We start from the raw sequence: 21,439 nt of genomic DNA on the forward strand, positions 1-21,439 counted from the left end.
TGCCTGAGCTCAGTGAAACCAACTGAGAGCTGTTGAATGTCGCCTGTCCTAGTCAGTGGAATTATTTTGGGCTCCACTGCTAATTATAGGGACTATGAGATAATTTTTTATTTATTACCAAAAGATCAAAGTATCAATGCACTTGTAGCATATCGTTTCGAGAAACGGGTAGTTATGTTGTTTCCATCAAGCTACAATTTGCATAGCTTTATTTATTGGCCTCCAAAAAAAGATGTCAAATGACTACCAGCTATATTAAATCGCTCGAGCTGTAAAAAGCTTCAACGGAGAAAGCGCTACGGAGATAAGGCAGTTTTGTTGACTGATACCGGTCTTGTGAATTTGAAGTAGCGCGCTGCCAAACTAAAAATGTTTTCATTGCATGAGATACCGTATTTGGCCAGTATAAAAGCGGTTTACATAAACGCTATCTCACATATGGGGCAGAAACTTGGATGCTAACGAAAACTGTTCTGCTTAAGCTGATGACAAAGTAGTCGGAATTGTCTACACTGATGAAGATAATTGAACGCGAGCTTGATGGAAACGAGGTAGTAAGCCGTTTTTCGACAGGGTCTATAACTTAGACATTGATATTTTGCCGCTTAAGCCTGTAATAAAACATTAGCCAAGCATCGTAACAAAGCCCTATACAACATTCCTCGGAGTAATAACTTGGCTTAAAGTGTCTATATGCGCCTGTGAGGTTTTAGGGGCCATTAAGAACAGAGCAATGCTGAACACTTTGCAGTCCAGGTGTTTTCAGTTTTACGCGAAAGGTAGCGGTTATTATAGCAGCCGTTACTCATTGTAACGCGGTGTGCCTTTTAAAGTATTTCAAATTCCTTAGAAAATACAGTCATGCGCACATAACAGGGAAAAAAAAAGGTTGTCCGTTTTCAGGCAGCTTTACTGATTCGCTACGTAAGTGGGTCACTGAGAGAATGGATCAGCCGTCAGCGGGTAAATCTCAATAATCTAAACATTCTTCCTTCATCTCTTCCAAAACAGCGACATTATACTATGAAAACAGCTGATACGTTCAGAAGCTGAAAGCACAGTGTGTCTAAAGCTCATTATATGAACACATGGTACCATTACTTCGCCTTCGAGCAACAAACATCAATGTAATTTCTTGTATGGCCTCGGTGGCCCGCAGTAACAGTTGTGAGAAAATTCACGATTTAAATACCGAGGGTGTCTAATACAACCACATGGTTTAAGTGCAAAGCTGGGGTTCTCGAATGAGCGCTTCGCATACTTTCGTTTTCAGAACACTTTAATTTAAAATGACACCAACTAGACAGCATCAACATCATCAGCCTGGCTATACCTACTGTAGGGAGAAGACATACCCCATATTTCTCCAATTAACCCGGTAATGTGCTAGCTGCATCCACTTGACCCCTGCGGACTTCTTAACCTCATCCGCCCACCTAACCTTCTGCCACCCCGTGCTACGCTTTCCTTCCCTTGGAATCCAGTTTGTTACCCTAGGCGACCATTGGTTATCCTCTCTTCGCGCTACATGTCCTGCCCATGCCCATTTCTTCTTCTTGATTTCCACTAGAATGTCAGTAACTTGAGTTATTTCTGTGACCCACTCTGCCCGTTTCCTATCTGTTAATGTTAGCCGTACCATTTTTTGTTCCATAGCCCTCTGCGTTGCCCTCAACTAATTTTCGCAAATATGGTCGCACTCAAAAATTGAATCTTACCAAATCTAGAGTGCGTACGCATCTCTCGAAAACATTTAAGTTATAACACTAAAGGCGTGCAAAAGTGAGCAGTGCGAGTATTATTGCAGGTAGAGAGGTTTACACCCAGCAGTCACGCACATGTTAACAACGCCCTGTAGATTGAAATAAAGAAACTAACACCAAACGAAAATTTCGTGCATCTACTTTACGACAACTAGCTGAATGTTGATGCGATTAAAAACGAACAGCCTACCCTCATTCTGATTCATAGCGGCAGCAATTAAGCAAAAACACAAAGAGAAGGAACACACAAAGCACGTACGAACGCTTCTCTTACAACTGCAGCGTTCGTCCGTGTTTTGTGTGTTCCTTCTTTTTGTGTCTGTGCTTAATCGCTGCCTGTATGAATCAAAAATGTTACCATTTTGCCTAAAAACTTGTTTTATCCACCAACCCACCCTGGAGCCCGGGTCCAGGGCTCCAGGCCATCGTGTAGGTGGGTAGGTTGACGCTTACCCTGTATCTGTTGGAAATTAAAGTTTTTACCACCACCACCCACCCTCATCCTGTTCTTGCGCGCTCCATTATTCACACAATTTAAAAGCCTTCGTGGTATGGGATGAAAGCAGAAACAAGTTTCATTTTTCTACCTCTCTATATAATCGCCGAGTGCACAGCGCTGTCAGCCATTTTCGTATTAATGCAACTTGAAACGCATATTTGAACGCGCTTTTGAATGGCGTTTTGCAGACTTAACTATTCTGTTATTTCCAGTACCTCGACCGCGAACTAGACATTGTTTAAGGGTGGAATTTATTATATTGCGGGCAGTTTATAGAAGAGAACTGTAGAATAATTTTTTTTCTCAATATCAGAGATTTTGCAATACTTGCGCTTTGCGCGTCGGTAAATTTTCATATTTTGATTGCTGCTCTGATTGCACAACTTGCTTTTGTGGACTACTACTGAGTGCGGCCAATCCAGTCGACAGAATTTTTTTCGGCAAAAATAAATTTCTGAGCTTTGCATACCGAGCGCAGGATGTGTACTGGAAATGACGGCACTGTACGCGAGTTCTTTCCAGCTATTGCAATTACCTTTTCCTTTTTCTGTCCCGTCGTTGCATTATCTGTTGTTCTTCGTCCAACTTCGATGAAATGCGCCCCGGGAAATACTCAACCCCCTCACAAAGTTAGTGAAATGATCTGACATGAAGAACGAAAAGAAGCAATTAACCAAAATTATTCGAAATACAACCAAAAGAGCTTCGTAAAAAATACCCAGCATTGAAGTGTGTGGTAGTTATAATTCTTAAGTTTTGTCTATTAAATATACATTTATTTTTTTCCATGAGAAACAAAATATCGCTTCAGGCTAGAGCGAGATAAATTGAACGGGTGTAGTACTTCAGTTGACGTACAGTTCAGCGTGCAGGGCAGCCAGGCGGGTCTTTCAGAGAGGACATGCCAGCAGAGTTTGGCGATTATAGCTACTGCACAGAAAAGTCGGCCGTAAACGTAGGGACGAACTTTTTTCAATACCCTAAATCAGTGTTTCCCAAATGGCGCTTTGCGAAGCAGTTTTCGGGGTCCGCAAACCTCACGCCCACGAAAAAAAGAAAGGTCGCGTGATAGTTCTGGCCTGGCGGGACACAGTTTTGCAGGGTTAAAATTGCGGAGGTTCAAATCCGATTTTGCTTTCTCAAAGTGAAAGAAACATGAGAGAAGTGCGGAAATGCAGAGTGCGCAGGAGAGAGAGAGCATTTAAGGTGTTTGTAAATGTTGGCATCGGTAAAACTCGAGCTCCGCCTGCACTGCTGGATGGCGTTGCGTTCCTGACGAGCGAGCAGCGTGGTGTTGGGACGAGTCGAATTCCTTTCAGAGGCCTACCAGCGTCGACGCGTCTCCTCTGCAGGCTGTGGCGTGCTGGCTTATCAAGTGCGCCTTCGTTAGTGGCCAGTTGTGCCTTAAGCCAATTCTAATTCCGCAACTTGCTGCCGGAACAGGGGCAGCAGTCCACACAACAACCGCCCCCCCCCCCCCCCCCCTCCTTTTATTTTTTTACGAAGGAATTTCCCAAAACGCGTACGGTTCACAAGGAGTCCCCTATACATCCATAGCTGAAAACCACTGTCCTAAATAATGCTCAAAAAATTTCTTTTCGTAACAGAATAGTTGGACTCGTTTTTGGTCAGAGGCCGACTATCATACTCAACCTCATACTCGCAGAACCCCAATTTTTGTTGGGTGAGTGTGGTACCTAGTCCGATAATGCTGGCGTCCGTGTGAATCTCAGTCGGCGCAGTCAGGTCAGCGTGGCGGAGGGTGGGAGGCGAAACCAAATGGCGGAGAAAAGTGTCGAAGGCGTCATCGCAAGCTGGCGTCCATGTGGATAGGTTGGAGCTGCCAGCATGAAATTGGCTCAGAGGGGCAATGATGCGTGCGAAATTCAAGATGAAGCAGTGAAAGTAGGAGCAGAGGCTGGAACTGCTTCAGTTATCTTGACCTCGAAAATTCGGCAATTGCATGAAGGTTGCTAGGGCCGGCAGGAATGCCATCCTTTAAAACAGTATGGCCTAAAATGATGAGTTTTCGGACGGTGAAGAGGCGCTTCAAATTCAGCTGAATCCTAGCGTGGGTGAGACAAGTTAGACCGTGCTTCAGTCAGAGCTGGTAAAACGAAAGTCGTTAGAAAAGCTGACGTTTTTTATCGAGATAGCAAGGCCAGGTCTGTCACTTGGGTTCACTGAGAACTGTGTCCATCAGTCTGGAGAAGTGGCGGGAAAACTGAAGCTCTGGAGGGACAAAGAGTGATAACGTAGCACGGAAGGATTATCAATGTCAATAGAACATTGGAAAACGTCGTGGGGTATCGGATCAATCGCAACATCGCACAGTCTGAGTACATCAACGTTAAAAAATGTGTGGTGTGAAGAACAGAATTTATAAGCATGACAATAAATCAAGTGCTTCAATACGCCTGAAGCATTCGCTGCGAAGCATGTCCGATGGGTAGAAAAATGGATTCGGGCCGTAAATTGCCCTTTCGCCATTGTGAGTCTTAGAGCAGTAAATGTAATAAGGAGGCTGGGCTGGCTGGAAGCGGAATAAAAGGCCCGAGTAACTAGTATAGTTAGTATGGCCATTACAGGCGAGTGGTACGAGGGCAGCAGAAAAAGTCGCGAAAAGGAGTTTGGTAGATCGGGTAGGCACGTCGCACAAAGGGGTGTCGCAGAGAAGTAAAAGGCAATTCCGCGCAGGCACATTCAATAACGACAAGATGAGTTGAAAGGAAGTCGCATCCCAGGACTGTGTCGGGAGGGAAGTTACACAGAACAACTCGATAGGGTACAAATCGTCTTGGACGAGGGCATGAACCGTGCACGGCGCTGATAGATGAACGCGCTGTGAGGAGGTGGTGCGGGGCGAAACGTTGGAAAGCGGGGCGATCACCTCGCGGAATTAACACCTTAGAGCTACACTGATAACGATGACTGCAACGCCCGATTCGACGAAAGCGAGAATTGCTTTCGTAGAACGAACACTTCAACTTCACTAGCCGGACGACATGGAGGGCTTGAGGAGTTATCCTCAACGGCGCTGGTAGGACGTTGCAGCATCGGAGAAGGCGAAAGGTAAGAAGCGTGTTTGGCGACCTAGCGACACAAAGTGAAGTCTTGGCGGTGTTCATGGCGAAGGTGACTCGGAATCGTGCGGATAGGATAACAGATCACGTCGAGAAGGTGGAAGGTGCAGGTAGCAAACGCACACTGCATAGCCCAGCGCAGACCTCAGCGTAGCAGACGGCTGTCCGCAGTACGCCAAAGGTTCGCCATAGGGTGTTGGCTGGCAATGGAAAGGGGGTACGAAACGACGACTCAGCAGGCGGTGCTGAATGGAATGAAATTCGGCCGGTAGGAATGAGATGCGGGGGAGAGTCGCGGTCTGTCGACCGTTTAGACGTACGTCAGAGGTATATATACTGTCACAGGCAGCAGCACGGAGCTGAGCGGCAGCACATCAGCGAAGTGATCTTGCATGACACAAGAGTCAAAGACGGAGCCAAGCCGAGAACAAGCCGAGAACAAGCCGGCCAGGGCCATGGAAATGAGGAATGAGCGACAGCTGGCTGGCGACCTCCTTGCGAACAAAGGTTTTGATTTGTTGAATCAGATGGTAGTCCTGAAAAGGATAGGACCACCCAGGCCAATGTGAAAACGTTGTGGAGTAGCAAGCGCTTTGCTCGCGAAGCTAGTCGTAGCTGTGGCAAAGCTTTTCGCTAGGAGCATCAAAATTGAGTCGTCAGCAGTGCCTTTGAGGGTGTTATGGAGCATCCGATTTGGGCATGGCGTCTATAGCGGCGGCGGCGTTAGTGTATTTTCGACGGTAAAGCTGCATAAGCTATCGAGTAAAATACGTTGCTTATCTAATTGTATCATCGTGTTTACTCTGCGTACTCAGAGCAACCAAGCCTGTGGGACGGACCTTGCAGGGGAGCGTCAGGTGTAATGGAAGCAACACGAATGAGCGGCTAGCTAATTCGTCTTTGCCCGCAGCGTAACGCGTTCGCATGCTGGTAGGGATAACGGCGACGGTTGGCACTCTATACATGGGTTGTGTACTTCCATATTGATTCCCTACATGTACACTCTTTTCGTCTAGTTTATATAGTCAGTTGTTCCTGTTTGTTAACAAACGACAGAAACATAAACAAGATAGCTAACACGAGCTTCAACTCTGGACACTTCTTACCAAGACTTCTTAATTTATCTGAAGAAATTGTTGCTAACCTTTTTATTTTTAACGTAAGTTCAATTCTCCGGCTAAATACGCGAACAAAGGCTTACCTTTTTCTTTAAAAGCGGAAGCGAACGAGTTCATGATACGTCCTTGTGGATGTACGATGAGCTGGATTATTATCACTGGTAGACGACAGCCGATAATGACCATGTACGATGTAGTAAAGAAATTTCAAGGATTCAGCTTGCCTGCGACTTGATAAAGTTGTTAGCTGCAATGAAGGAAGGGCGGAATCACATGTATTGACACCTACCTGTTCGATCTTGAAACTTCACGGCAGTACATTATGAAAAGAAAGACAATAACTAAAAACAAGCGTGACTGCGACATGCGTCCACCCTAAACATCTTTTACAAAGCCTACAATCGTAAATGTCATCCTAAATCTCCACAGTGCAATATCAAGGCGTATAGTACATTACGTTTAGTATAATACTCGTGTTAAAGACGTTCCAAAAATGTCGGTTAGGATAGTGTGGCATTTTTACCGCATGTTTTACACTCGTCGCAGTCCTACATCTGGGGAGTTTAAATACACAACTGATAAAAGACAGACGTCAGTGGCGCTCACGTCTTTGTCTAGGTTATCGGAGAAATTCCGGCGCTAAATGAACGCATAATGGTGAGGATAAAAAGAATAAGAGATGCAGGAGTTATCGAAAAGCTCATTTTCCCCCTTCCTCTTTGGGACGGCAGCCGCATGAATTTCATGCGCTTCGAACAATAGTCGTATCAGTGGTACAATGATTTCATTGTGCGACGGCACGGCTATCTTGCATTTCTTTCTTTGCGCACTCGCAGCAAGTAGGAGATAAACGTTCGGCCTGTCCATCGATGCTCAGATCATTTATAACAGCAGCAACAAGAGGAACTGAAAGGTAAGCCCTCGGAACCGTTTTTTTTTTTAATTGAGTACGCTGATTTCTCTTCACGTGTGAACTGTGTGCACGAAGAAAAACATAGTTACAGGCGATCACTCTACCCCAAGGATCAGACCTGCATTAATTGTTAGGTTTGGTAGAACTTCGCGAGCGCGTACGTCAAAGGTTGCCTCATACCTCACACACTCGCGACTTCGATCCACATAGTGTTCATCAACATCTTCACTTGAACATCTGTTCTTGTTTTTTTTTTTTTTATAAGTTGAAACAGCTTGCATTCACTGCCACATTCACGGCAACGTTCTCAGGCTTCTTACGTACACACCAGATTCGACTGATCCATCTTTTCGCATAGTCGATCGCATTACACTGAAAGAGGCACCGGTTTGAACGAATTTTACAACGCAACCTAGCGAAAAGACATTGCCATCATATGAATAGATCGAACAATCCGGCCTGTTGTTTAAACTATAGCGTCAGAGGCTCCACGTCTGTTCTAGAACGCACACGACGCGACCTCCGCGCACCAGCTCCCTTGCAACTGACGCGCTGAAATGTGGTAGCAAATGGGTTCTCCGTTCCCGTTAAAAATAATTGGCTGCGTCGTCATCGAGTAGGCGATGTATCATGTCATCCCCCGTTCAGCGGTGTGGCCTTCCTATACCTTTTCATTAACAGCTAACGGAGTTAAAGTTAAATTGGTTCTCAGGAAGGGAAAGGCGCAGTAACTGTCACACTTGCTCTGTGGACACCCGAACCGCGCCGTAGGGGAAGGGAGGAAGGTGGGAATGAAAGTGGAAAGAGAGAAAGAGGAGCCGTAGTGGAGGGCTACGGAGTAATTTCGACCACCTGGGGATCTTTAACGTGCACTGACATCGCACAGCACACGGACGCCACTTCGATGAGCAAAAGCTAAATATCACACCTCAACTCTTGCCACCGCGAACAATGGCTCTATGCACGATGTCCTGAATATTGAGTTTGTTTCGAACCAATTTTCTCCGCTTGCTGTCTTCTATAAATTGCGCTTGAAATAATTTAAATTTAACCTACACCACAATTGTGTTAACTCAAAATGTTAATTAGAATAATATCACGATGTGTGTATGCGTAAATAGAGAACTAACACAATGTCTGCCTTTCCATTTTCCAGCAGCATGTTGCCAGTTTTCTTTGTCGTCCTTGTAGCAGGTAAGAACTTTATGGTTCATCTAATCGTCATAATAATCCGAAAATTACTGAAACTTGCTTTTATGAACGAAAAGAAAACGTTATGGATTTAGCATTTACGTCTTTCTTTGGGAGTAAGACGGACGTAAGCGGCAGAGGCAGTGTTTTGGTGTGATTTATTACAATGTGCCGCGTCACAAAGAGAGCTCTCACAGCTGCAGCATGTAAAAAAAAAAAAAGCTGCATGAATGCACTACTGGCAGCGAACACGCTATTGGGCGAAAACCGAAGATTACAGCTCTACTATCAGGCGGCGGATTGATTTTACAGCTGTAAGTCGAACCAGCATGCTGTAATGCACAATGAAGAAATAATAAGACTATTGAAAAAATGTCAGTCAATATGCAAAACCTTCCTGTACATTACGAAAGCGCAGAGTTTTATTTCTTTTATTTATGCTTGATGGTTTATAGGGTTTAACGTCCCAAAGCAACTCTGGCTATGAGAGACGCCGTAGTGGAGGGCCCCAGAATTGGGGTTCTTTAACGTGCACTGATATCGCAAAGCACATGGGCGCCTTGCTTTTACTACCACGGTGGGGATTTATAATGTTTTAGGCCGCTTTTACCAGCCTTTGGACTACAAAAGCTTATATTCGACATGAATTAGATCAACACTATAGCCAAACGGGCGAGTTGGTGGAACATATTGGACGGAAAAACAGCGCAAAAGACAAGTACTAGAGCAAAGAAACACAAGAGGAGCGCTGTTTTCTTTGTGTTGTGTTTCTTTGCTCTGGTATTTGTCTTTTGCGCTGTTTTTCTATCTAATATGAATTTGATTCTATACTGCTCCAGCTGCCCCGCCTCGTTCGCGCATACAAGGAGTGGAGTGACAGGTGGTGGGGGCATTGAGGAGAAGGGGTGAGGAGGTGACTTAGCAGAGTTATCTCCCTGCTCTGGGCGATAACCTTGGGGTGAAAGGGGTGGCTTCGTGCCGACGAAAGTGATCAGGATTGACCAGGTGAGTTCCATCTGTCTTGGATTGACAATAACGTAGGTGTTGCTGCGGTTCATGGCTTGAATGTCATCGATGATCTCCTCTTGGCTTTGTCCGTGGAGTTATGGATCTCGAGCTCTTGGCATACAAAACTTTTAATAACTCAAACATGCTTCTGTTATATAGGGTCCCCACACACGCATAAAATATTTTTATCAAGTAGAGCTGACTCAGAGGAAGGCATTTCGTTTTATTTTTTAATAAATACAGATGGGGGGGTCGGACTCTTTTCCAAAACGTGTGCAATATAACAATATCCCGCTGCTTGATGTTCCCAGAAAATTTAACCACATTTCCTTTCTTCGCAATATTTTAACACGCAAACTCGGAATACTCTCCCCTTCTTTCCTGAGGTACTCCAGAACTGTAAAGACCCGTCATACTATAGAACATTCCTTGCGGCCACTTTTTGCAAAAACCAATGAAAACATACACTTTCTTTCCCGAAACAGTTTTCGACTGGAACGCGCGTCCTGAATCTGTTTCTCATTCGACGTACTCTGAAGAACTTCAAAATGTTTTCGTCAATTAGATTTGCCTATAGCTGAAGCATGCTTTTAATATTTCGTGCTTTCTGTACTTTTGTTATGTGTTACCTTTTATCTTCTTTGAGTGTAATGCAGTCTATTCTCCATATATATTATGTGTTATGTTTGTTTTCATGCCCCTCCTGCCTGGGCCATTCTGATCTACAGTGATGTGGAAAAGATAACTGCTGTATGAAAAAAAAAAATCCATGGGTGCACATAGTCTGCTTAGATGCAGTAATGCGAAAGCGTTTCTCTTTCTGCTGCCGATTACGGTGCTTCATGTTAGTTTCTCTATGGCTTTACCATTCTAGAAGGTGTTTTTCGCTACAAGTCAAGGGTAATTTTAGGCTTGAGGCTCATTTGTTGCTCCCTGCCACGCGAGGCTGCTGTGCTGTGGTTTTCTGTCTCAATCTCGCTAGATGGCGCAACGCATTTCTCTGCTGAGAGGTTCATTGTCTTTTATTTTTATTTTAATTTTACAGTAACCTATGCTCTGGTACAGTTTGTTTTATTTTACTGCTCAGTTGTTCTTTTTGTAAACAGTTTATGTGTGCTTAGAAAAATTTTATTAAACATCAATAATAAATTTCCAAAACTTTAGTAACATATTTACAGCTCTGACTATCTGTCACAGCTCCGTTTACCAAGGCAGATGGACATCGCGATGTGGCACGGTTACTATCAGAGGACCGATAAATATCTTACATAGTTGTAATAGGTGCTTCTTGAAAATAATGCCAAGTGAAGGCACACCAACTGCAAATAGTCTTCTTAATTTATTACCTCCAAACACGACATTGTGAATGTTCAAGATTGTTAGTCTGGGAAAGATTCTAGCCCGGCGCCAAGTTTCGCCGCTACTGCCTGATTTGCGGCCACCTTTGAGGCCAGTGGCGCAATCTGGCGCAGCCGCTCCTCATCGGAATATTGTTTGGATATTGTTAATGGCACCATATTGCACCACTTGTCAAAGAAGTAACTGTATACTCCGCTAAAAGTTCTTGTACTTCAGCAACTATTTTTTTTTTTTTTTTACTTTTGCATATATCCTACTCGTCGACTGCCGCCTGTCTTGCTAAGAAGCTATGAGCTATGGTTATTGTTAATAACCCACTTCAAGCCACTACTAGAAGTGCATCTTGAATTTATGTAACCAGCAATAAATATTTGTCACTACAATTATTACATGTTCCCCGCAGAGTGAAGCAGTAGTTAGGGCTCTCGTCTAATGTGCACAACAACGCGGGATGAAATCCTGGCCTCGACGGCCATTTTGTGATGGAGACGGAGAGGAAGGCATCCATGCGCTGTGCGATGTCGATGTCAGTGCGCGTGGTCGAATTTTACGGCGTCCACTATGGCGTCTGATAGCCTGAGTTGCTTTGGGACATTAAACCCCACAAACTAAACGGAACCTGTTATCACATGCATACTCGCTCTCCTGCGGGACAGCAAAGGAGCACTCGCGTGATTAAAACTGCTTCCTCACAATCTCTACATTGTTTATGACAAACCATGGGTCAAAACGCATGCATTCCTGCAGTGGAATAATATAGACGTAACACGGTGTAGACCGCCATTTTTCTTCGTTCTTACTGCCGCTGTTGTTACATACCTCAGTGCCCAACGGGGTCCCTGATCAATACAAGAGGAATTACGAACTCGTACTGAGGCAGTCGCCGTAGCGTAGTGAACAAAAAAAGGGAAATAAAGTTACCGTAACGTAGTCATTTGCGCGGTCGGCTAAGGGACGGAAGAATGCCGGCTCGATTCCTGGCGAGGACATTTTTTTTCTTAAATGGAAGTTCGTGTTAACATCATTTGACCAGACGTCTGATGACTGATCCTGTCTACAGGCCTTATTTACGCCACTCTGAGGTAAGGAATCCTTTCGCGTAAATGAGTTAAAATTCTGATGTGTGTCTTATATATAATGACTGACTCGAACCTCGTGCATTGATCTAACTCGCTCGCAACAGCTTCGGCGATTGTGTTATCCACAGAGACAAATATTACCTCGGATGTCGGATGTCAAGATATGCAAAGCATAAAAGCATAATTACCGTACGTTGAAACTGACAAGCCTTGTCGAATTTTCCATCCGCAGTGTTCGACCCGCACGACACAAAGTCGCGACAGGGGCGACTATACAGTTAGACATTGACGGCAAGAAAAGTCATTCGGAAATTATAGGTGGACTACCTGGGTCATGATTACCAAAGGTAATTTTCTTATGCTGCGACTTTGATCAAAAGTCCACCCGCGATTACGAAAGCAAGCGCCGTTTAAAATATTGAGGCCCATGTAGTGACGGTGGTCAGTTGCAGAACCCCATGCGACATAAAATTCGCACCTGTCGCTAGCGTACACAGGACGACGCATGCATGGAACCGTTGCAGGCCAGTGATAAAAGAAAAGAAGCGAAACATAGTGTGTGTGTGTGGAGGGGGGGAGGGGGGACCCCTTATATTCCGCCTTCAAAGCTATGAGGCAGCATCATTAAGGGCTTCTGTTTTATTGCGAAAGAAATACTACACCAGGTTTCGGCCTGTCGCGTAGTCCGTGGCCGCAGTCGCGAATGACCTTGAAAAGCCGCGCAGAAGACGACGACGAAGAAGAAGAAGAAGAGAAAGAGGAAGAAGAGGAAGAAGACGAACGCTCGGTCACCCACAGCTAATGCTTTCGTTCCACATTTGGTTTAGCAGTGTTGAACCATTTAAATTTTTTTTTTGGTCTCCCCTCGCGGGTCCTCCTTCGCATACATGCAATTTGTTACTCGGTGTATTTCCAACGTTTTATTCTTGTTACACACCTCACAGATAGAGCACAGAGGGCTGCTGGCTATACTTTATGTAGGAAGTAGTTTTTTTATGACACCTTCAAGCGGATTCGGTGTATACAGTTCCGATGGCATCTTTTCAAATTGTGAAGAATTCAAATAACTCAAGTGGGATCTATTCGGTGCAGAAGTCGGTACTGATGGTTCGGGTCACACCTCAGAGAGCGCTGGAATCGCCATGATTCAGTAGCTACAAGTCTTGCTGCATCTCTTCGTGAGAATGTAATTGGAATTGTCTTTGAGAAGTCTTCGGGTAGTACTTTTGCAGTGGTGTTGGCGCAGTCATTGCCTGCGATGCCGCAGTGAGCAGGTAACCACTGTAGTAAAATGCGGTGACTCAGGTCATAGGCCTCAGTGCGCAGCTTATTTATGTCCATGACTTGATGACTTAAGCAATTGTAGTGCAGCGCGACAATCACTGAAGATAATCTATACTGCAGGGGGTTGTTGTACAATATATATAATAGCTTCTCTCAGAGCTGTTAACTCAGTAGCCATAGCTGAAGGGCGGTGACGGAGTGTTGTCGAGATTGTGGTGTGCATTGATGGTATCCACACGCCGATGGATGAAGAAACAGCTGTAACAGAGCCATCAATAAGTATAGATGTGGCAATGTTGACTGTAGCATGCACAGATGTGCTCAAGGGCGAAGTATTTAAGCCCAAATCCTGGGGTGTGGGCTTTACTTTTGATGCGTATAGTTGTCCAAATTTGCCATGAAGCAAACCTCCATGGTGGGAAAGTGGACGGTACTTCGCGTTGATATTACGCAGGCAGTAGATGGGGATAGTTCTCTCATACTTTGCTCTGAAAATGGATCGGTAGGTTCACGTGCAAAACGCAGCTGAGCACGAAGCAGCTCCTGCGGTATCAGCGCGGTTACAGATAGACGTCTGCCAGAGTACCCACTGTAGAGATGTTCTTTGGAAGAACAAGGCACACTTTCAAAGCTTTGACCTGTATGGCTTCAAGTAGTTTTATGTTTTCCTGCGAGAGGCATTGAAGGACAGGGAGGCTAAAACGCAGAATGCCTTTATAAAATACTCCATATAGTCGTATTAAGGAATCGGTAAATCAGCCTCTTGAAGGCAAGGTTCAGAGGCAGGGCTCGCATCTTATCAAAGTCAAATCCTGATTTGGCACCGCTCGCCAGCCCCACCGGGGTGGTGCAGTGGTAAGACGCCCGACTACTGTGCCGGAGTACCCGGGTTCGAACCCGACCTCGGCGGCTGCGTTTCGATGGAGGCGAAACGAAGAGGCGTCCGTGTGCTGTGCGATGTCAGCGCACGTTAAGGATCCCCAGGTGGTCGAAATTACTCCGTAGCCCTCCACTACGGCTCCTCTTTCTCTCTTTCCACTTTCACTCCCACCTTCCTCCCTTCCCCTACGGCGCGGTTCAGGTGTCCACCGCAGACACAAGTGTGACAGACACAAGTGTGACAGATACTGCGCCTTTCCCTTCCTACGAACCAACCAACCAACCAACCGCTCGCCAGCTCGGTCATGCCATATGATCTAGTGGCGTCACACATTCTACCGACCAATCATTGCGCACCCACGTCACCTGGCAAGCATAACCTTCCGAGTTTTCGCTCACAACGCCAACGCAGACGTTGACAACGCAAGACTTTCTGAAAAACACGGCCTTTAACTCTGGGTCTTTAAAAGCGTTTTCAACAGATTCAGCACAAATTAGTAACCTCCCGTCTTTGATTCAGTTCGATTATTCAGTAGGCACGTACCATCCCTCGAGTTCCCCGGCAATTAAAACACTTGATGAAAGAGACAGAACGCTGAGCTACAATTTGCTTACAAACATAATTAAGCTTAAACTCCAAGATTTCATTCTTCCAGGTGCCGTTCTTAATTTATTTTTTTAAAACAATATTTGGCTTTGTAAATACCACACACAGGCCTCAAAAGTAGGCACTCATTAAAATTGCAACAGTAGGCATGAAGAGTTAGTTTTGTTGTAAACGTGTGTTCAGTATTTAGTGCAAACATTCACAGCGTCTGGAAATATTATTATAGAGATGCTAGGATTTGTCAAATAAGCACTAGAATGATTAGAGAATCATTTTGTGTTTAAAAGGTGCCCGATATACTAGGAATTCAAGACGTTGACTCTTACTGCTGATTGGAGACGTGTGTTTTCATGAAAACATGCCGGAAGTGGTGCATATAGCTACACATCTTGAGAGATATTATTGGCTAGGTCGAGTAGTTAGCAGAAGAAAAAAAAATGTTTTGTGGTGTGAAGGATACAAGGTTTTCCTCAAGGAATCACATTGGTGCTAGAAGCAGACCCTGATAATATGCTACGAGTTCTCTTCGTTCATAGTAGTATGCAAAAAGCAATAAAAGGTTAAATCTGAAAAGCTCTGTATATTAAATAGTTGTCGCTAATTTCTCGCATGCAGGAACCAATGGACTCCCCGGCGGCTTCAGAGCGGAAGATGTCGACTCCGGTGTGGAAGATGCCAACGCCTACGTCGACTCAGTCATAGAGTTCGAGCTGCCACTCCGCATGGCAACGCTCGACCCACTCACGAGTCGGAACTTTCAACCCATTAACGGAAACCACCGTGATATTTCTGTGAGATTCCTCAGCACCAACGTGACCGGCTTACGACAGATTCGACGCGACGGTGACTGCCAGCTGACGCGCGCTGTCGACGAACACCCAACGACTCTCCGCTGCAACCTCCTCACCGACCTGCACTACGAGGTCGTCGTCAACTTTCGATACAATAACATGACGATTCGCAACTTGAGGGTCAACGGCACATTCTACGACGTTAAGGGTCCGCTTACTGTAACGTTCAAGAGGTCCCTTCCGGTAAAACTAGACTTCTCTCCTCGATTCGACGCGATGGTGAATAGCCTTGCTCGTAGGTTCCCACGGCCGAAGTGGTACGACTTAATGGAGAAAGAGTTTTATTTGACGATGATTCACCTCTTCGAATTCGCCACGCAAAAAGCTTTCGCAACAGAAATGTTTCGAGCTGCCAAAGACGTCCCTTTTCCCGAATAGCTCGCTCATTCAACGTTGTTTATACATTTTATTACTAGACAACATGTGCATAATAATGTAACATTTTGAGTGCCACATACTGCTCTCCCCAATCTGTAGGCAGGAATCGGTTTTGATGAAAAACATCTTTTCATGTAGTTAAATATTGGTAAAACAGATGTTCATTTGGCCAATAAACAGCATTCTTTCAGCATGTCCTGAGCACAATTTATTACAATGTTTTCCCTAATCGCTCCATGAATCGCGCCTTAAATGTTGCGAAATATTCCCAAGGCCACATGTATTTGGCTCCACAGTTACGTCTCGGGCTGATTAGACGTTAGCCGTAGACTGCGCTTTGAGGGGAAAATTGAAGGACAAGTACACGAGATCTCTCTCTACCCAAATGCGAGAAGTCCTTCTAACAAAATTAAAGTCAAGGTTAACGAGAAGTACTTGCTACAGGCTTTGCAGCGCTATACGTGAATCAGCGAAATCAATGATCGCTACAGAGGATGGTTACAGAAAAGTTGTGCTGTCACAGCAAGAGCGAAATAGTCATATTCGGAAACAAAAATTGTGAGTTCGCAAATTTTGGATTCACGTTGGACTCGGTGTGTCGCAATTAATGTGTAAACCTTTCGGTGACATTTTTTATTCTCCAGCGTAAGTCAAATTAGGCCCCGCTAATTGCCGTCTAATCAATTCTAAAATAAAGAAAACCTACCCAAACAAGTTCATAGCCAAACAGATAATTCCAATTCCCATTGAGTCGATATGCTCGAACACGACGAGGACTGGCCATTGCCATATGGGCGCTTTTAATGACCAGCGAACTCTTATTTACTCAATGATGGCTCGCAAGCTATACCATTCCTATCGCGGGCCCGCCACGGAGGGGCCATCGTTAAGGAGCTCGACTGCTGCACCCACAGATGCGGGATCGAATTCTGGCCGCGGCAGCCGCGTTTTGATGGAGGCCAAAAGCAAGATGCCCGTTCGCTGTACGACGTCAGTGCACATTAAAGAACTCCAGGTGGTCAAAATTTCCGGAGCCCTCCATTGCAGCGTCTCTCATAGCCTCAGGTGCTTTGGGACGTTAATATATAATTAAATTGATTCGCAGAAAAGGGATGCACCGTACCCGTCACACATTTTGTGGATACCTCCACAAAGTTCAGGTGATCATGCCTGAACGGCGCCGTAAGGGGGAAACGAGGAAGTTGGGAGCGAAAGTGGAAAGAGAGAAACAGAGGCCGTAGTGGAAGGTTGTGGAGCAATTTGGTCCCCTGGCTATATTGAACGTGCACTAACATTGCACAGGGGGCCTGGATGGTTGCTCCTGGCCCTACGGGGCTGGGACTGGAAGGCCTCCGCCGTTTAGCCTGCCAGCGGTGTTGTATCTGTTGAAGGCTGTTATTACGCACCCGTCACCGCTTCGGTGGCGGACGACGGCCGTTGTGACAACCCCAAGTGGTGGAAATTACCGTAGTCCACCATTACGGCGGCATCATAGCCTGAGTCGCTTTGGGACGTTATACCCCACAAACCAAACCAAACCAAGCGCGTCTTTTTGTCTCCCTTTTTTTCTTTTCTATTTTACCCGGTCCACACGAGGCAGCGGAGGTGGCTCAGCTACAGACCCAGTAGCAGGCCCTCGCAATTTCTTTTCCTTCTTTCTACAGTCGCAAGAACAGCAACGTCGCATAGCACACGGACGCCTCTCAGTTTCGCCTCCATCGTAACTCAGCCGCCGGCAGTCGCGTTGGAACCCGGGTAATCCCATTAACTACAAACCAAGCATTGCAATCTCAAAGTCCGTAAGAGCAGCCACGCACCTCCCCCCCCCCCCATCATGCGTTAAAAAAGAATATATAAAAGGTAGAACAAATGTCATATTTAATTACAGGATTTTGACTGCAGTGATCAATTCAGAATCTAATTTTTATTGTGCAGTTAAAATCATCGCACCCCATAATGTGCTCTGGCCAGATGTAAACAAACCAATGCTATCCTTCCTCTGCGGCGTGCTACCTCGCTTCACGTATGTTTGCCTTTGAATTCGCTTTAAGACAGTTCAGTTCAGTCGTTCAGTCGTGTCCGACTCTTCGTGACCCTATTGACCATGTCACGCCACGCTTTCCGGTCTCTCACTATCTTCCTAACATCACATAACTTCATCTGCAGTGCCTCGAGGATGCCATCTAACCATCGCGTTCGCTGCCTACCCCTTCTCCGGCAACCCTCAACCTTTCCCAACATCAAATCTTTCTCCAGCGACTCCTCTCTTCTCATCAGATGACCAAAGTAGCTGAGCTTTAACTTTAGAATTTGACCCTCCAATGAGCAGTCAGGGTTTATGGTCGACAATATCGACTGATTTGATCTTCTGACCGTCCAAGGAACTCTCAAGAGTCTTCGCCAGCACCACAATTCAAACGCGTCAATTCTTCGGCGGTCAGCCTTTTTCACAGTCCAACTCTCGCATCCATACATCACAACTGGAAAGACCATAGCACGAGTTATACGGATCTTGGTTGGCAGACACCTGAGACCAAAAAAGCCCCATCAATGCCGCAAGGATAAGAGCAACAAGCGGTAACTTCGGCGGCGCAAAATGAATGTTTCTGTAAGGTTCGTGACTAAGAGCGCATCGTGAGCCCATTGCCATTTTTCCGTTGCTTCTTGTGATTTATGCCCAACAAAAATGTCTTTTAATTCCGTTCTCCTAACAAACTTCCAGTTAAAGTTAGTAGATAGTCCAATATTCGTCTCGTTCTGGTCTGCTTCACTTCGTATTTTTACGTAGTTTGGTTAACCCGAGATTAATCTGTAGTATCACACGCTGACTACTCAGAGTTCATTGGAATTCACCTTGTTGCAGCGGTGCATGTGGATGGCTTTCGAAGATTTCAGTGCGCATTAGGATTCCACTGGTGACTGAAGTATTACTTGTGATTGTTGTATACAGACCTGTCGGAAGCACAAACAACGTCATGTGAAATCACGTAGCATTTAAGGGGTTAGTGATTTTATTCAGTATTTTAAAGCGGATTTCAAGCTTCATGACAGTTTTGTAACCTAGGATAACAAACACTGTCCTGTAGCCTAGAGCTAGGCGAACTAAAACTGAAAAAATCTGAAATTTTGCTTTTTTATTTAAACTAGATGAAAAGAAACCTAGCGGCCCGCACAATATTCCAAATTCATTCTTCAAACAATACGCCGAGTATGTCGAAATTCTGCACGTTAAAGAACCCCAGGTGGTCGAAATTTCTGGAGTCCTCCACTACGGCGTCTCTCATAGCCTGAGTAGCTTTGGAACGTTAAACCCCACAAACCAAACCAAACCAAACCAAACCAAACCAAACCGACCGACCGACCGACCGACCGACCGACCGACCGACCGACCGACCGACCGACCGACCGACCGACCGACCGACCGACCGACCGACCGACCGACCGACCGACCGACCGACCGACCAATCTTGTTCCTTGATAATAAAAATTGACTTAGGTTTAACCATGGTAAACCTAGTTAGGTGAAGCTAAAGCGTCATATTGTTTGGCATGCTTTGGTAAGGCTTGGGTTTACACATCTGCAGACATGGTTTTACCTGATGTTGCAGATGCCGTCAAGGGTCAAATGTTTAGAGGTGGAACGCCATATGTTGTAACATGGTTAGGCTTTATAGCACACTGTGTCCTTTGGCTGGCTGAAGGTCATGCGGAGGTTGGCCTTGTCTGATAGATGGAGTAGTGAAGCTTATCCTTCTAAAAGTGCCTCGAAAATACAATAGTTCGGAAAGGCAAGAAAATTTCGAACACTTCTATTCACAAAGTTGTTTATAAATGAAACTTTATTAATATGAAGGCATTACTTCGCTGTGCTCACAGATTTCTGTCCGCAAGCCGTGTACACAGGCCGTGTCCACAGGCCATGTCCGCAGACCGTGTCCGCAGCCGTGTCCGCAGAGCCTGTCCGTAAAATTGTGTCCGCACTGGTTTTGAGTAATTGAAAAGTGGTAGAGGTTATTGAGTGGTGTCAATCAATAGAGGGTGACGTAATGTTGACTAAAATAATTAGGCCAATATATAATTTAAGTAATTAATTACAATAACTGGCTCACAGGAAAGGTTAGGCGCAATATCTGCCACACGTGTTCTGTGGAAACCTAAACCACGCGTAAGAGACGAGAGGAAGTTGGAAGGGAAAGCGGAAAGAGAGAAAGGGGTGCCGTAGTGGATATGACGTCAAGGATGTGACGTCACGTAACCAGAAGTAGGGCAAAAAAAAATGGCATAGGAAGGGATTGGCGCGCAATTTGAAAGTACCAAAGACTAAAATGGGCAAACAAAAAGTGAATTAGGCACCTAGAGGCAACCAACAGCAGCATCCGTGCGTTCGCATTGTTCCAATGCAGATTCTGTAGTGCTCATTAATTTTTTTCATTCCAACCTTCCTCCTTTGCCATACGGCGCGGCTCAGGGGTCGAGCAAGTGTGAACGATGCTGCGCACCAACAGCGTTAAAAATATTGAATGGCTTCCAGTAAATAATTGGTTCACACGAAGGGAAAGGCGCAATATCTATCACTTGTTCTTGCGGACAGCTGAACCGTACCATAAGAGAAAGGAAAAAGGCGGGAGTGAAAAAAGAAAAGAAATAAAGAGGAGCCATAGGGAAGGGTTGCGGAGTAATTTCAACCAAATGGGGATCCTGTGCACTGACATCGCAAGAGATATCGGAGGTGGCCCAGCTACAGAGCCAGTAACAGGCCCGTGCATTTTCCTTTCCTTCTTCCTACAGTCGCAACAGCAACAGCGTCGCAAACCACGGACGGCTTTTCATTTAGCCCTCATAGAAACGCAGCCGTCGTTGGTCGGGTTCGAACCCGGGTAATCCGGCTTGGTTTGGTTTGGTTTGGTTTGGTTTCTGGGGTTTAACGTCCCAAAGCGACTCAGGCTATGAGAGACGCCGTAGTGGAGGAGACCGGAAATTTCGACCATCTGGGGTTCTTTAACGTTGCCCCGCCGGGGTGGTGCAGTGGTAAGACGCCCGACTACTGTGCCGGAGTTCCCGGGTTCGAACCCGACCACGGCGGCTGCGTTTCGATGGGGGCGAAACGAAGAGGTGTCGTGTGCTGTGCGATGTCAGCGCACGTTAAAGATCCCCAGGTGGTCGAAATTACTCCGTAGCCCTCCACTACGCCTCCTCTTTCTCTCTTTCCACTTTCATTCCCACCTTCCTCCCTTCCCTTACGGCGCGGTTCGGGTGTCCACAGAGCAAGTGTGACAGTTACAGCGCCTTTCCCTTCCTGTGAACCAATTTAACTTATTTAACTTTAACTTTAACGTGCACTGACATCGCACAGCACACGGACGCCACTCCGTTTCGCCTCCAACGAAACGCAGCCGCCGAGCCCGGGATTCGATCCCGCTTCCTTGG

At 45.7% G+C, this 21,439-nt stretch overlaps 1 protein-coding gene across 1 annotated transcript; it reads left to right on the top strand.

Annotated features, from left to right (window-relative positions):
- Positions 1-7,317: 7,317 nt before the first annotated feature.
- LOC146186358 (uncharacterized) lies at positions 7,318-16,205 on the top strand. Its single transcript, XM_084605663.1, has 3 exons — positions 7,318-7,376; positions 8,533-8,570; positions 15,399-16,205. The coding sequence occupies exons 1-3, from the start codon at positions 7,333-7,335 to the stop codon at positions 16,010-16,012; spliced, it is 696 nt and encodes a 231-aa protein (XP_084461789.1). The 5' UTR covers positions 7,318-7,332; the 3' UTR covers positions 16,013-16,205.
- Positions 16,206-21,439: the final 5,234 nt, after the last annotated feature.

Source organism: Amblyomma maculatum, chromosome 6, assembly GCF_055883805.1.
Source record: "Amblyomma maculatum isolate TAMU_Amacu chromosome 6, ASM5588380v1, whole genome shotgun sequence".
In the NCBI taxonomy this organism is placed as follows: domain Eukaryota; kingdom Metazoa; phylum Arthropoda; class Arachnida; order Ixodida; family Ixodidae; genus Amblyomma; species Amblyomma maculatum.